This window comes from Tachyglossus aculeatus, chromosome 3 (assembly GCF_015852505.1).
Source record: "Tachyglossus aculeatus isolate mTacAcu1 chromosome 3, mTacAcu1.pri, whole genome shotgun sequence".
Taxonomy (NCBI): Eukaryota; Metazoa; Chordata; class Mammalia; order Monotremata; family Tachyglossidae; genus Tachyglossus; species Tachyglossus aculeatus.
Genome location: NC_052068.1, coordinates 19,847,426 through 19,864,564, shown reverse-complemented (window position 1 = coordinate 19,864,564; position 17,139 = coordinate 19,847,426). Strand labels below are relative to the sequence as shown.

General features: G+C 47.5%; 1 protein-coding gene across 1 annotated transcript in view; it reads left to right on the top strand.

The window, feature by feature from the left end:
* Positions 1 to 17,139, top strand: part of PIK3AP1 (phosphoinositide-3-kinase adaptor protein 1) — a 197,880-nt gene that overhangs the window by 146,726 nt on the left and 34,015 nt on the right. Inside the window, exons 7-10 of the mRNA XM_038743874.1 lie at positions 441 to 637; positions 2,414 to 2,603; positions 7,343 to 7,438; positions 13,323 to 13,520. Coding sequence (XP_038599802.1) covers positions 441 to 637; positions 2,414 to 2,603; positions 7,343 to 7,438; positions 13,323 to 13,520 — 681 coding nt within the window. The remainder of the gene's footprint in view (positions 1 to 440; positions 638 to 2,413; positions 2,604 to 7,342; positions 7,439 to 13,322; positions 13,521 to 17,139) is intronic.

Below are 17,139 nucleotides of genomic sequence, written 5' to 3'. Positions count from 1 at the left end.
GTGTCAATGCCATCAGAATAAACAGAATTATAGCTATATGCACATCATTAATAAAATAGAGTAATAAATATGTACAAATCTACACAAGTGCTGCGGGGAGGGGAAGGGTACAGGGGGCGATGAGGAGGAGGAGAAGAAAAAGGGGGGGGGTCAATGTGGGAAGGCCTCCTGGAGGAGGTGAGCTGTCAGTAGGGCTTTGAAGGGAGGAAGAGAGCTACCTTGGCGGGTGTGCGGAGGGAGGGCATTCCAGGCCTGGGGGATGACGTGGGCTGGGGGTCAATGGTGGGACAGGCGAGAACGAGGTACGGTGAGGAGATTAGCGGCAGAGGAGCGGAGGGTGCGGGCTGGGATGGAGAAGGAGAGAAGGGAGGTGAGGTAGGAGGGGGCAAGGTGATGGACAGCCTTGAAGCCCAGGGTGAGGAGTTCTTGCTTTTCCTCAGACCAAAGGGATGAGGAGCTGCCTACGTTACTTCATTTTGCTGCAAAGTACGGACTGAAGAACCTGACCGCCCTGCTGCTCACATGTCCCGGAGCCTTGCAAGCCTACAGCGTGGCCAATAAGTTCGGCCACTACCCCAACACGATCGCCGAGAAGCATGGCTACAGGGACCTCAGGCAGTTCATCGACGAATATGTGGTAAGGTGGGGGACAGGTGGGCTTTGGGCCTGGGTGATCAATCGATGAGTATTTACTGAGCACTTACTGTGTGCAGAGCACTATAGTAACTGCTTGGGAGGGTACAATGCAACAGAGTTGGGAAACACGTTCCCCGCCCGCAAGAAGCTTGCAGCCTTGAGAGGGGAAGACAGACTTTAAAATAAATTACGGGTAATAATAATTACGATATTTGTTAAAAGTTTACTAAACCCCTGTTCTAAGCTCTGGGGTAGATATAAGGTAATCAGGTTGTCCCACGGGGGGCTCACAGTTTAAATCCCCATTTTACAGATGAGGTAACTGAGGCACAGAGAACTTAAGCAGCTTGCCCAAGGTCACACAGCAGACAAGTGGCGGAGTCGGGATTAGAACCCATGACCTCTGACTCCCAAGCCCTTCCCTTCCCCACAGCACCTGTATATATGTATATATGTTTATACATATTTATTACTCTATTTAATTATTTATTTTACTTGTACATATCTATTCTACTTATTTTATTTTGTTAGTATGTTTGGTTTTGTTCTCTGCCTCCCCCTTTTAGACTGTGAGCCCACTGTTGGGTATTGACTGTCTCTATATGTTGCCAACTTGTACTTCCCAAGCGCTTAGTACAGTGCTCTGCACACAGTAAGTGCTCAATAAATACGATTGATTGATTGATTGATTTCCACTAAGCCACGCTGCTTCCCCTGTGGATATGATACACCCAAGATTAATACAGCGCTCTGCACACAGTAAGCGCTCAATAAATACGATTGAATGAATGAATGATTGAATGAATGAATAAAGGTCTTTGCCCCTGTAGGCTTGGGTTCTGATCAATCAATCAATCAATCAATCAATCGTATTTATTGAGCGCTTACTGTGTGCAGAGCACTGTACTAAGCGCTTGGGAAGTACAAGTTGGCAACATATAGAGACAGTCCCTACCCAACAGTGGGCTCACAGTCTAAAAGAAGCAGCGTGGCTCAGTGGAAAAAGCCCGGGCTTTGGAGTCAGAGGTCATGGGTTCGAGTCCCAGCTCTGCCACATGTCTGCTGTGTGACCTCGGGCAAGTCACTTAACTTCTCTGAGCCTCAGTTACCTCATCTGTAAATGGGGATTGACTGTGAGCCCCACGTGGGACAACCTGATCATGTTATATCCCCCCCAGCGCTTAGAACAGTGCTTTGCACATAGTAAGCGCTTAACAAATGCCATCATTATTATTATTATAAAAGGGGGAGACAGAGAACAAAACCAAACATACTAACAAAATAAAATGAAATGAAATGAAAAGACAAAGGAAAAAAAAAACCTGGCTGAAGCTTCGGGAAGGCCGAGTTCCTGTTTTCCTAAACTGGTCCCAGGGAAAAGGACTTAAGTTTGACCCTGAAGTGGGGGGTGTTGCTTCACAAATTAGGGCGATCTTCTGAAATTGTTTGATACCTGCAATTATTTCTCCCTATGTGTTTTATATGCCTTCAATAGATAGAGAAGCAGCGTGGCTTAATGGAAGCCAAGCGTGGCTTGGGAGTCAGAGGTCATGGGTTCTAATCCCAACTCCGCTGATGATCAATCAATCAATCAGTTGTATTTATTGAGCGCTTACTGTGTGCAGAGCACTGTACTAAGCGCTTAGGATGTCTTTTGGATGGTAGCTCCGTTGGATGCAGTTCATTCCTTCCAGAACCGCTTTCCTTTCGGTCACCAGAGCGAACCCGGAGTCACTGTTTTGGAAGAACCCCCTTGGGTCGCGTCCTTTTTTTCCAGGAAACCGTAGACATGCTGAAGAGTCACATCAAGGAGGAACTGATGCAAGGAGACGACGATGACTCCGTGTACGAGTCGATGGCCCACCTCTCCACAGACCTGCTCATGAAATGCTCCCTCAACCCCGGCTGTGACGAAGAGCTGTACGAGTCCATGGCTGCCTTCGCTCCCGCCTCGACGGAAGATCTCTGTGAGTAGACGAGAAGCGGCCTGGCCTAGTGTGTTCGTTCATTCCTGAGAAGCCGCGTGGCTCGGTGGAAAGAGCCCGGGCTTTGGAGTCAGAGGTCATGGGTTCAATTCCCGGCTCCGCCAATTGTCAGCTGGACTTTGGGAAAGTCACTTAACTTCTCTGTGCCTCAGTTCCCTCATCTGGAAAATGGGGATTAAGACTGTGAGCCCCCCGAGGGACAACCTGATCACCTTGTAACCTCCCTAGCGCTTAATAAATGCCATTATTATTATTATTATTATTATTATTATTATTATTATTCATTCAATCGTATTTATTGAGCGCTTACTGTGTGCAGAGCACTGGACTAAGTGCTTGGGAAGCACAAGTTAGTGCATGGAGCATGGGCTTGAGAGTCAGAAGGACTTCCCAGACTGAGCCCCTTCCTTCCTCTCCCCCTCTTCCCCCTCTCCATCCCCCCCATCTTACCTCCTTTCCTTCCCCACAACACCTGTATATATGTATATGTGTTTGTACATATTTATTACTCTATTTATTTATTTATTTTACTTGTACATATCTATTCTATTTATTTTATTTTGTTAGTATGTTTGGTTTTGTTCTCTGTCTCCCCCTTTTAGACTGTGAGCCCACTGTTGGGTAGGGACTGTCTCTATATGTTGCCAATTTGTACTTCCCAAGCGCTTAGTACAGTGCTCTGCACATAGTAAGCACTCAATAAATACGATTGATGATGATGACCTGGGTTCTAATTCCAGGCCCACCACTTTCATTCATTCAATCGCATTTATTAATAATGATGGCATTTATTAAGCGCTTACTATGTGCAAAGCACTGTTCTAAGCGCTGAGGAGGTTACAGGGTGATCAGGTTGTCCCACAGGGGGCTCACAGTCTTAATCTCCATTTTACAGATGAGATAACTGAGGCTCAGAGAAGTTAAGTGACTTACCCAAAGTCACACAGCTGACAATTGGCGGAGCGGGGTTTGAACCCATGACCTCTGACTCCAAAGCCCAGGCTCTTTCCACTGAGTCACGCTGCATTTATTGAGCACTTACTGTGTGCAGAGCACTGTACTCAGCACTTGTCTACTGTGTGACCTTGGGCAAGTCACTTCACTCCTCTGTGCGTCAGTATCCTCATCTGGAAAATGGGGATTAGGAACATGAGCCCCATGTGGGACATGGACTATGTCCAATCTGAATAACTTTTATGTGCCACAGCGCTCAGTACTGTGCCTGGCACATAATAATAATAATAATAATAATGATGGCATTTATTAAGCGCTTACTATGTGCAAAGCACTGTTCTAAGCTGCTGGGGAGGTTACAGGGTAATCAGATTGTCCCGCGGGGGGCTCCCAGTCTTCATCCCCATTTTCCAGATGAGGTAACTGAGGCCCAGAGAAGTGAAGTGACTTGCCCAAAGTCACACAGCTGACAATTGGCGGAGCCGGGATTTGAACCCATGACCTTTGACTCCAAAGCCCGGGCTCTTTTGCACTGAGCCACGTACTTAACAAATACCATAAGAAGTACCAATCATAATAATAGTAATAACAATAATGATTGTGGCATTTAAGCGCTTAACTTGTTACTTGTTTAGCACTGACGTACATGCAAGCTAACAATAATAATAGTGGTATTTGTTAAGCACTTACTGGGTACACAGCACTGTTCTAAGCGCTGGGGAGGTTACGAGGTGATCAGTTTGTCCCACATGGGGCTCAGTCTTAATCTCCATTTTAGAGATGAGGTAACTGAGGCACAGAGAAGTTAAGTGACTTGCCCAAAGTCATACAGCTGACCAGTGGTGAAGCTAGAATTGGAACCCATGACATCTTACTCCCAAGCCTGTGCTCTTTCCACTCAGCCACGCTACATGTCCCCTGTCCCACTTGGAGCTCACAGTCCAAGACAGAGAGAGAACAGATGTTTTATCCCCATTTTCCATATGAGGAAACCGAGGCACAGAGAAGCTAAGTGACTTGCCCCAGGTCACACAGCAGACCCGTATTTGAGGCCAGGTTTCCACAAGACCCCGCTATAGAATGATGGTTTTGCTTCAAGCTGTTCCGCTGACAAATGACTTTTTTCCTCCGTGCCCTATGGGTGGGGGAAAAATTCCTGCTGATTACCCCAGCGAAAGAGGAAGATCCTGTTTTTGTGTCAATATCTGGAGTCATAAAGACGGCGGGAGGAAGCAGGACACGAGGTTGTGAGCAGATCGCTTCTTAAATCTTCCTCGGAAAGCATTCGCGACCTTTTGCGTAGCTTTGTCCTCAAAGCAGGGGTGTCTCGGAGTCAGAGCTTCCGAGCGCCGTGCCATGTTTTCTTAGGATTTACATGCACTTAACACACATGAACTCGCTAAAGTCTCCCTGGGTGGGCGGGGGGAAGGATGGTTAGGGGTGGACAAATGGAACCTTTTAAAGTCCAATCCCAAGGCAAGTTGGGTCCATTTGGCTCTGTTCCTGCTGCGTTCCCAGCAGGCGGAAGCTGTGTAAATTTATATGCTGCACAGAGTGATAAAGGGAACACCACCGATTGTCCCTTCACCCCCTTCACCCTTCACCCCCTGACTTCCTCCCTGCTCTTTAAACTACCCATTCCTGGACATTCAGGTGTTTGATCTCCCATCCTCGTGTCTCTCCCCACTTCAATCCATACTTCATGCTGCTGCCCGGATTGTCTTTGTCCAGAAACGCTCTGGGCATGTTACTCCCCTCCTCAAAAATCTCCAGTGGCTGCCTGTCAACCTACGCATCAAGCAAAAACTCCTCACTCTCGGGTTCAAGGCTGTCCATCCCCTCGCCCCCTCCTACCTCACCTCCCTTCTGTCCTTCTCCAGCCCAGCCCGCGTCCTCCGCTCCTCCGCCGCTTATCTCCTCACCGTTATGCCTCGTTCTCACCTGTCCCGCCATCGACCCCCGGCCCACGTCCTCCCCCGGGCCTGGAATGCCCTCCCTTCCAACATCCGCCAAGCTAGCTCTCTTCCTCCCTTCAAGGCCCTACTGAGAGCTCACCTCCTCCAGGAGGCCTTCCCAGACCTCGCCCCCTCCTTCCTCTTCCCCTCGCCCCCCTCTGCATCCCCCATCTTACCTCCTTCCCTTCCCCACAGCACCTGTATATATGTATATATGTTTGTATATGTATGTATATATATATATATATATATATTTGTTACTCTATTTATTTTACTTGTACATATCTATTCTTTTTATTTTATTTTGTTAATATGTTTGGTTTTGTTCTCTTTCTCCCACTTCTAGACTGTGAGCCCACTGTTGGGTAGGGACTGTCTCTATATGTTGCCAACTTGTACTTCCCAAGCGCTTAGTACAGTGCTCTGCACACAGTAAGCACTCAATAAATACAATTGATTGATTAATTGATTGTCCCTCATATACACAGTTCCCTGTGGTTCACACTGTCATTCATTCATTCATTCAGTTGTATTTATTGAGCACTTACTGTGTGCAGAGCACTGTACTAAGTGCTTGGGAAGTCCAAGTCGGCAACATCTGGAGACGGTCCCTACCCAACAGTGGGCTCACAGTCTAGAAGGGGAAGACAGAGAACAAAACCAAACATATTAACAAAATAAAATAAATAGAATAAGTATGCACAAATAAAATAAATGAATAGGTAGCCAGGCTTGAAAATAACTACTCTTCACATCCCAGAAGTAGCATGGTTCAGTGGAAAGACCACGGGCTTGGGAATCAGACGTCGTGGGTTCTAATCCCGGCTCCGCCACTTGTCAGCTGTGTGACTTTGGGCAAGTCACTTCACTTCTCTGTGTCTAAGTTACCTCATCTGTAAAATGGGAATGAAGATTGTGAGCCCTACATGGGACAACCTGATCACCTTGTATTCCCCCCCAGCGCTTAGAACAGTGATTGGCACATAGTAAACACTTAATAAATACCATTATTATTATTATTATCCCAGGGTATAACTCTCCCAAGTGAAATAGTAAAGAATGTTCTGAGTGATTTGTGTCCCTCTGGCAGGGAAGGGAGCCTCATGAAAAGAAGCAGTGTGGCCTAATGGATAAAACACAGGCCTAGGAGTCAGAAGGACCTGGGTTCTCATCCTGGCTCTTCCACTGGTCTGTTGGGTGACCTTGGGAAAGTCATTTAACTCCTCTATGCCTCAGTTATTTCATCTGTAAAATGGGGATTAAGACTACGAGCCCCGTGTGGGACAACCTGATGACCTTGTACCTACCTCAGCGCTTAGAACAACACCCTTCATCCCCTTCCTTCCTCTCCCCCTCGTCCCCCCTCCATCCCCCCATCTTACCTCCTTCCCTTCCCCACAGCACCTGTATATATGTATATATGTTTGTACATATTTAATACTCTATTTATTTATCTATTTATTTTACTTGTACATATCTATTCTATTTATTTTATTTTGTTAGTATGTTTGGTTTTGTTCTCTCTCTCCCCCTTTTAGACTGTGAGCCCACTGTTGGGTAGGGACTGTCTCTATATGTTGCCAACATAGTACGCACTTAACAAACACAATAATTATTATTTTTATTATTCAACCTGACTAGCTTGTATCTACCCCAGGGCTTAGAACTGTGCCCGGAAGGTAGCAAGCGTTTAACAAATGCCGTACCAAAAAAAAAAAGTGCTTAATGGGAGTTTGTCGGTGAAAACTGAGCCTGCTGAGGTCTTGTGCCTGTTGGAAATGGGTGAATTTTCTCTGTACATTCTCCTGCTAGATGTTGAGATGCTTCAGTCCGGTGCCTCTAACCCAGCCTCAGGAGATTCTGTCCCTCTGACCACCAAGGATTCAATGATCCGCAAGTTTTTGGAAGGTAAGAACTTGTTTTTGTTTGGCTCAGAGAGAAAAGAGTGGCGACCCAGGTATTATGGGGGTCCTGGATGGAGGGGTTCCCCAGAAAAGCTGAGAGTGAAAGTCTGTTTCCTCCTGACGTAGGCCACCATGCATGACTGCTGGGCTTCTAGACTGTGAGCCCATTGTTGGGTAGGGACTGTCTCTATATGGTGCCAATTTGTACTTCCCAAGCGCTTAGTCCAGTGCTCTGCACACAGTAAGCGCTCAATAAATACGATTGAATGAATGAATGAATGAATGGGGTGGGCTGGGCTGGGTGTCCACCCTGGATTTGCTCTGCACACAGTAAGCGCTCAATAAATACGATTGATGATGATGATTTCAGTTTTGACCTCACCGTGGCTCGTCCTGGGCAGTGGCGTGGCTAATCCTTACATTACCTCACCCAGAGGATGTAGGTGGGGGCAACATAATTACAGGCCTGGGATTCTGAAGGACCTGGGTTCTAATCCTGGCTCCACAACTTGTCTGCTGTGTGACCTTGGGCAAGTCACTTCACTTCTCTGTGCCTCAGTTCCCTTGTCTGTAAAATGGGGATTAAGACTGTGAGCCCTGTGTGGGACGAGAGCTACCAGTGGCTACCAATCAATCTGCACATCAGGCAGAAACTCCTCACCCTGGGCTTCAATGCTGTCCATCCCCTTGCCCCCTCCTACCTCACCTCCCTTCTCTCCTTCTACAGCACACCCCGCACCCTCTGCTCCTGTGCTGCTAATCTCCTCACCGTACCTCGCTCTCGCCTGTCCCGCCATCGACCCCCAGCCCACGTCATCCCCCGGGCCTGGAATGCCCTCCCTCTGCCCATCCGCCAAGCTAGCTCTCTTCCTCCCTTCAAGGCCCTACTGAGAGCTCACCTCCTCCAGGAGGCCTTCCCAGACTAAGCCCCTTCCTTTCTCTCCCCCTCATCCCCCCTCCATCCCCACATCTTACCTCCTTCCCTTCCCCACAGCACCTGTATATATGTATATATGTTTGTACATATTTATTACTCTATTTATTACTCTATTTTACTTGTACATATCTATTCTATTTATTTTATTTTGTTAGTATGTTTGGTTTTGTTCTCTGTCTCCCCCTTTTAGACTGTGAGCCCACTGTTGGGTAGGGACTGTCTCTATATGTTGCCAACTTGTACTTCCCAAGCGCTTAGTACAGTGTTCTGCACACAGTAAGCGCTCAATAAATACGATTGATTGATTGATTGATTGATTGAGCAAGCATGCCTAGACCCAAATCTGCCCCTTACCATCTGGGAAACTGGGGGCTCACCCTTTACCCTCGTCCCCCAACTCCCTCACACTCCCCTCATCCCCCAACCCCCAGCCCCTCCTGGGATCCATTGTCCCCGCTGACTAAGTGGTGATATTTATAATAATAATTACAATGGTATTTCATTCATTCATTCAATCATGTTTATTGAGCACTTACCAAACATACTAACAAAATAAAATAAATAGAATAGATATGTACAAGTAAAATAAATAAATAAGTAGAGTAATAAATATGTACAAACATATATACATATGTACAGGTGCTGTGGGGAAGGGAAGGAGGTAAGACGGGGGAAGGAGAGGGGGACGAGGGGGAGAAAAAGGAAGGGGCTCAGTGTGGGAAGGCCTCCTGGAGGAGGTGAGCTCTCAGTAGGGCCTTGAAGGGAGGAAGAGAGCGAGCTTGGGGGATGGGCAGAGGGAGGGCATTCCAGGCCCGGGGGGTGACGTGGGCCGGGGGTCGATGGGGGGACAGGTGAGAACGAGGTACGGTGAGGAGGTTAGCGGCAGAGGAGCGGAGGGTGCGGGCTGGGCAGTAGAAGGAGAGAAGGGAGGTGAGGTAGGAGGGGGCGAGGTGATGGACAGCCTTGAAGCCCAGGGTGAGGAGTTTCTGCCTGATGCGCAGATTGATTGGTAGCCACTGGAGATTTTTGGGGAACTGATTCAGTAGAGCTGCAGCTCTCCATAATAATAGTAATAATAATAATTGTGGTATTTGCTAAGAGCTTACTAGGTGCCAGGCACTGTACTAAGCGCTGGGGTGGATACAAACAAATCGGGTTGGACACAGTCCCTGTCCCACGCGGGGCTCACAGTCTCAATCCCCATTTTACAGATGAGGGAACTGAGGCCCAGAGGAGTGACGTGGCTTGCCCAAGGTCACGTAGCAGACAAGTGACGGAGCTGGGATTAGAACCCATGACGATTCTTGCATTGTGAGCCTTGCAGCTGGTTAAAGAGAGGGGGCTGAGCCCAGGATGTGGGAGGTGGCCTGGCCAGCTGCTCGCCTGACCCTTGGATCAATGCTCTGCCCAGGGTGGGACGGCCAGCTGCGGGGGCGGAGGGGGTTGGCTGGGGATGCCACCCAAATCTTGGCACTCATCATTCAGGAGTGCCAGTCAGCCTCCAAAGCTGTCTCGGCAGATCTTTTCCACTGCTTATTGGGGAATCTAGGGATTGGGATCCCACCCAGGGGAAGCTCATGCCTCTGGTGCCTCATTCTCACCTGTCCCGCCGTCGACCCCCGGCCCACATCATCCTCCTGGCCTGGAATCAATCAATCAATCAATCGTATTTATTGAGCGCTTACTATGTGCAGAGCACTGTGCTAAGCGCTTGGGAAGTACAAATTGGCATCACATAGAGACAGTCCCTACCCAACAGTGGGCTCACAGTCTAAAAGGGGGAGACAGAGAACAGAACCAAACATACTAACAAAATAAAATAAGTAGGATAGAAATGTACAAGTAAAATAAATAAATAAATAAATAAATAGAGTAATAAATATGTACAACCATATATACATATATACAGGTGCTGTGGGGAAGGGAAGGAGGTAAGACGGGGATGGAGAGGGGGACGAGGGGGAGAGGAAAGAAGGGGCTCAGTCTGGGAAGGCCTCCTGGAGGAGGTGAGCTCTCAGCAGGGCCTTGAAGGGAGGAAGAGAGCTAGCTTGGCGGATGGGCAGAGGGAGGGCATTCCAGGCCCGGGGGATGACGTGGGCCGGGGGTCGATGGCGGGACAGGCGAGAGCGAGGTACGGTGAGGAGATTAGTGGTGGAGGAGCGGAGGGTGCGGGCTGGGCGGTAGAAGGAGAGAAGGGAGGTGAGGTAGGAGGGGGCGAGGGGATGGATGGACAGCCTGGAAGCCCAGGGTGAGGAGTTTCTGCCTGATGCGCAGATTGATCGGTAGCCATTGGAGGTTTTTGAGGAGGGGAGTAATATGTCCAGAGCGTTTCTGGACAAAGATAATCCGGGCAGCAGCATGAAGTATGGATTGAAGTGGAGAGAGACACGAGGATGGGAGATCAGAGAGAAGTCTAGTGCAGTAGTCCAGACGGGATAGGATGAGAGCTTGAACGAGCAGGGTAGCGGTTGGGATGGAGAGGAAAGGGCGGATCTTGGCAATGTTGCGGAGCTGAGACCGGCAGGTTTTGGTGACGGCTTGGATGTGAGGGGTGAATGAGAGAGCGGAGTCTAGGATGACACCAAGGTTGCGGGCTTGTGAGACGGGAAGGATGGTAGTGCCGTCAACAGAGATGGGAAAGTCAGGGAGAGGACAAGGTTTGGGAGGGAAGACAAGGAGCTCAGTCTTCGACATGTTGAGCTTTAGGTGGCGGGCGGACATCCAGATGGAGATGTCCTGAAGGCAGGAGGAGATGCGAGCCTGGAGGGAGGGGGAGAGAGCAGGGGCAGAGATGGAGATCTGGGTGTCATCAGCGTAGAGATGGAGGGATGGAGGGAGGAATGCCCTCCCTCCGCACATCCGCCAAGCTAGCTCTCTTCCTCCCTTCAAAGCCCTACTGAGAGCTCACCTCCTCCAGGAGGCCTTCCCTCCTCCCCCCTCCTCCCCCTCCCCATCCCCCCCCGCCTTACCTCCTTTCCTTCCCCACAGCACCTGTATATATGTATATATGTTTGTACGTATTTATTAATCTATTTATTTTATTTGTACATATTTATTCTATTTATTTTATTTTGTTAATATCATCATCATCATCAATCGTATTTATTGAGTGCTTACTGTGTGCAGAGCACTGTACTAAGCGCTTGGGAAGTACAAATTGGCAACATATAGAGACAGTCCCTACCCAGCAGTGGGCTCACAGTCTAAAACGGGGAGACAAAACCAAACATACTAACAAAATAAAATAAATAGAATAGATATGTACAAGTAAAATCAATAAATAAATAGAGTAATAAATATGTACAAACATATATACATATATACAGGTGCTGTGGGGAAGGGAAGGAGGTAAGAGTTAATATGTCTTGTTTCGTTCTTTATCTCCCCCTTCTAGACTGTGAGCCCGCTGTTGGGTAGGGACCGTCTCTATATGTTGCCACCTTGTACTTCCCAAGCGCTTAGTACAGTGCTCTGCACACAGTAAGCACTCAATAAATGCGATTGAATGAATGAATGAATGAATGAATGAATGAATGGTGGAGACCTGAGTGACAGGAAGGCTCTGCCGCTTGCCTGCTTGGGGACTTTGGGGAAGTCATATAACTTCTCTGTACCTCAGTTACCTCATCTGTAAAATGGGGATTCAGTACCTATTCTCTCTCCCACATAGGCTGTGGGACAGGGATTGTGTCCAACCCGTTTATCTAGTATCTGCCCCAGCACTTAGTACAGTTCTTGGCTCACAGTAAGTGCTTAATCAATACCATGGTTATTATTATTATTATACCTGACGCATACAAAAATGCGATCTCCAATTCTGATTACTCTGTTTGTTGAGTTCTGGCTCAGTGCTGGGCCTTGGTGACAGGCGCTTAGTATAGTGCGTGGCACATAGTAAGCACTTACCAGATACCATTATTTTTTTTTAAGTTAGAAGAAGGCTCCCAAGCCAGTTTCTTAAGCAGCGTGGCTCAGTGGAAAGAGCACGGGCTTTGGAGTCAGAGGTCATGGGTTCAAATCCTGGCTCCGCCCATTGTCAGCTGTATGACTTTGGGCAAGTTGCTTAACTTCTCTGTGCCTCAGTTACCTCATCTGTAAAATGGGGATTAAGACTGTGAGCCCCCTGTGGGACGACCTGATCACCCTGAAACCTCCCCAGCACTTAGAACAGTGCTTTGCACATATTAAGCGCTTAATAAATGCCATTATTGTTATTATTATTATCTGGGCAGCTGATGTCAGAGAAGTGGAAACCTCGGTGGCGATAGAGGAGCGGGCCCAGGCTGTCTTCACTTGGTTCCTGAGCTTGCTCCCCCTTTTATTCATTCAATCGTATTTATTGAGTGCTTACTGTGTGCAGAGCACTGTACTAAGCACTCGGGAAGTACAAGCTGGCAACATATAGAGCCGGTCCCTACCCAACAGTGAGCTCACAGTCTAGAAGGGGGAGACAGAGAACAAAACCAAGCATATTAACAAAATAAAATAACTAGAATAAATATGTACAAATAAGATAGAGTAATAAATACGTACTCCGCAGCCCGGGCTCATTCCACTGAGCCACACTGCTTCTTGACTCCTACTAACTACTATGATTATCACTAGTATTTTGGGCATATATTTGAGGAAAATGTCTCCAAAGGTCAGATTTCCACTAAAAAATACATTTTGACTCACAATCTGCGTATTCTTTCGGTGTTTGGTGGTTTCTGATAATGAGCCCATTGACCTGAACAGGAAGGTTGGGGGGCGCTTTTAGACTGTAAGCCCACTGTTGGGTAGGGACTGTCTCTAGATTTTGCCAACTTGTACTTCCCAAGCTCTTAGTACAGTGCTGTGCACACAGTAAGTGCTCAATAAATATGATTGATTGATTGATTGACAGGCCAGCCATCCCCTGACCGCCCCGAACTTTGCCCTCCACTCATCTTATTTCCCTCTTTGTTCCCAGGCAACAGCATGGACGGGGCCGACGTGGACAGCGAGCTGTATCCCCCGGGCGAGAATGAAGACGTTTACCACATGGTGAACGAAGACAACAGCTTTCCTGTGGAGCTGGCCCACAGGCCCCCCGTCCCGGTGCCCAGGCCGGAGGCCAGCGTCCAGTCCAGCCCCCAAATGGGCCTGGATGAACCCTACATTTCCAAAGGCAAGTCCCAGGCAGTGCCATCATCATCATCATCATCATCAATCGTATTTATTGAGTGCTTACTGTGTGCACAGCACTGTACTAAGCGCTTGGGAAGTACAAGTTGGCAACATATAGAGACAGTCCCTACCCAACAGTGGGCTCGCAGTCTAAAAGGGGGAGACAGAGAACAAACCAAACATACTAACAAAATAAAATAAATAGAATAGATATGTACAAGTAAAATAAGTAAATAAATAGAGTAATATGTACAAACATATATACATATATACAGGTGCTGCGGGGAAGGGAAGGAGGTAAGATGGGGGGGATGGAGAGGGGGACGAGGGGGAGAGGAGGGAAGGGGCCTGACCAGCGTAGCGGAGTCGGTGGGGAAAGCAGAGTCGGTGGGAATCAGAAGGTCATGGGTTCTAATTCCAGCTCCGCTTCATGTCCGCTGTATAACCTTGGACAACTCGCTTCACTTCTGGGCCTCAGTTCGCTCGTCTGGAAGATGGGGATTGAGGCTGCGAGCCCCACGAGGGCCCCTTTTAGACTGTGAACCCACTGTTGGGTAGGGACTCTCTCTATATGTTGCCAACTTGTACTTCCCAAGCGCTTAGTACAGTGCTCTGCACGTAGTAAGCGCTCAATAAATATGATTGATGATGATGATGATGACAGGGACTGTGTCCAACCCCATTTGCTTGTATCCAATATTAATGCCTGGCACATAGGAAGCACTTAACAAATACCACAGTTATTATTATTATTATTATCATTATTATTATTATTATTGGAAGCGGGGCCTAATAAGTCGGCCAGGGAGTTTCCCAGCAGGCCCTCTGAGGTTGCTTGGAAGAGTTGGACTAGCTAGGGTTGGACAGCCATTCAGTTGTCCCTAGCAACCCAACAACCCTCTCCCATCATCATCATCAATCGTATTTATTGAGCGCTTACTATGTGCAGAGCACTGTACTAAGCGCTTGGGAAGTACTAATTGGCAACATAACCACCACCACCAGGATTGAGCATCTACACTCTGTGGAGCATTATACTAGATGCTTAGAGGCTTTGTGGGCAGGGACTGTGTCTGTTTAGTGTTAAATTTTACTCTCCCAAGCGCTAGGTTCAGTGCTCTGCACACAATAAACACTCAATAAATAGGATTGACTGAGTACAATAAAACGCACCCAAAGACATGGTTTGCATACCTTAAGTGCTTAGTACAGTGCTTTGCACACAGTAAGTGTTCAATACGTACGATTGAACGAATACCTACAATCGGAACTAAAGGGCGAACATAATACAGTACTTAGTACAGTGCTCTGCACTTAATAAATAGGATTGACTGAGTACAATAAAACGCACCCAAAGAGGTGCAGACATGGATTGCATACCTTAAGTGCTTAGTACAGTGCTTTGCACACAGTAAGTGTTCAATAAGTACGATTTAACGAATACCTACAATCGGAACTAAAGGGGAAACATAATACAGTGCTAAGCGCTTAGTACAGTGCTCTGCACTTAATAAATAGGATTGACTGAGTACAATAAAATGCACCCAAAGAGGTGCAGACATGGATTGCATACCTTAAGTGCTTAGTACAGTGCTTTGCACACAGTAAGTGTTCAATAAGTACGATTGAACGAATGCCTACAACCAGAACTAAAGGGTGAACATAATACAGTGCTAAGCGCTTAGTACAGTGCTCTGCACTTAATAAATAGGATTGACTGAGTACAGTAAAATGCACCCAAAGAGGTGCAGGCATGGATTACATACCTTAAGTGCTTAGTACAGTGCTTTGCACACAGTAAGTGTTCAATAAATATGATTGAACGAATGCCTACAATCAGAACTAAAGGGTGAACATAAAACAGTGCTAAGCGCTTAGGCTCTGCATTCAGTAAGCGCTTAATAAGTACAATTGATTGAACATAGATGCAACCAGTAACAGCAGAGGTAAACAAAAAATGACTAGATAAATGCATAAAGAAATGGATTTACATGTAGAAAAAGGATGCAGATGGGTTGGGAGGACCACAAAGGGGCGGCTTCAGTCGATCAATCAATCAATTTATTGAGCGTTTACTATGTATAAAGCAATGAACAAAGTGCTTGGGAGTGTGTGGTACAACAGATTTGGTAGACATATTCCCTGCCCACAAGGAGCTCACAGTTGAGATGGGGAGACAGACATTAATAAAAATGAATAAATTACGGTTACGTACATAAGAGCTGTGGGGCTGAGGGAGGAGTATGCAAATCCAGGTGCAAGGGTGATAAAGAATCAATCAATCAATCAGTCGTATTTATTGAGTGCTTACTGTGTGCAGAGCACTGTACTAAGCACTTGGGAAGTACAAGTCGGCAACACATAGAGACAGTCCCTACCCAACAGTGGGCTCACAGTCTAGAAGAAGCAGCGTGGCTCAGTGGAAAGAGCCCGGGCTTTGGAGTCAGAGGTCATGGGTTCGAATCCCGGCTCCGGCAACTGTCAGCTGTGTGACTTTGGGCAAGTCACTTCTCTGGGCCTCAGTTACCTCATCGGTAAAATGGAGATTACAACTGTGAGCCCCCCGTGGGACAACCTGATCACCTTGTAATCTCCCCGGCGCTTAGAACAGTGCTTTGCACATAATAAGTGCTTAACGTATACTATCATTATTATTATTATTATTATGCAGAAGGAAATGGGAGAAGATCAGGGAACACCTCTTGGAGGAACTCACATACACAAGGGAGCTTAGGGCAGGTGGCAGGCTCATTCCCAGCACGGGGAATACAGTCCTAGAGTTTGGGCATAGCATGATCTAATCAGCCCGGGAGTCAGAGGACCTGGGTTCTAATTCCAGCTCTGCTCGGTGACCCTGGGCACGTCACTTCTCTGTGCCTCGGTTTCCTTAACTGAAGTTTGCGCATAGCATGATCTAATCAGCCTGAGAGGACCTGGGTTCTAATTCCAGCTCTGCCACTTGTCTGCTCGGTGACCCTGGGCACGTTTCTTCTCCATACCTCAGTTTCCTCAACTGAAAAATGGGAATTAAGTACCTGTTCCTCCTCCTACTTAGACTGTGAGTCCCATGTGGGACAGAGACTGTATCCAACCAGATTATCTTGTATAAAGCCCAGTGACTGGCACAGACTAAGTGCCTAACAAGTACCATTACAAAAAGAGCTTGCACTATAGTCCAAGTCTGAGTTATATAGGCATCAGTCTCTTTTCCTCTTCTTCCCCTTCTCCTACTGGATGGCTATTTTTGTCTTGTCTTACGCTGTCGAGTCGTCTCTGACCCGTAGCGACAGCACCGTCACACCGCTCCCCGACTGCCCCCCTCTCCATCTGCAACCGTTGTGGAAGTGTGTCCGTGGAATTTTCTTGGGAAAAATCCGGAAGTGTTTTACCATCGCCTCCTTCCGCGCAGTCAACTTGAGTCTCTGCCCTTAACTCTCTCCTGCCCAGCACAGGGGAGTTTTGATTTGGAGCAGATTGTCTTCCACTCACCAGCGAATGCCCGAGCTAGGAGTGGAATGGGTAGGCCTCAGCTCGACCCTTCCTCAGTGGAAAGAGCACGGGCTTTGGAGTCAGAGGTCAGGGGTTCGAATCCCGGCTCCACCAGAAGTCTGCTGTGTGAC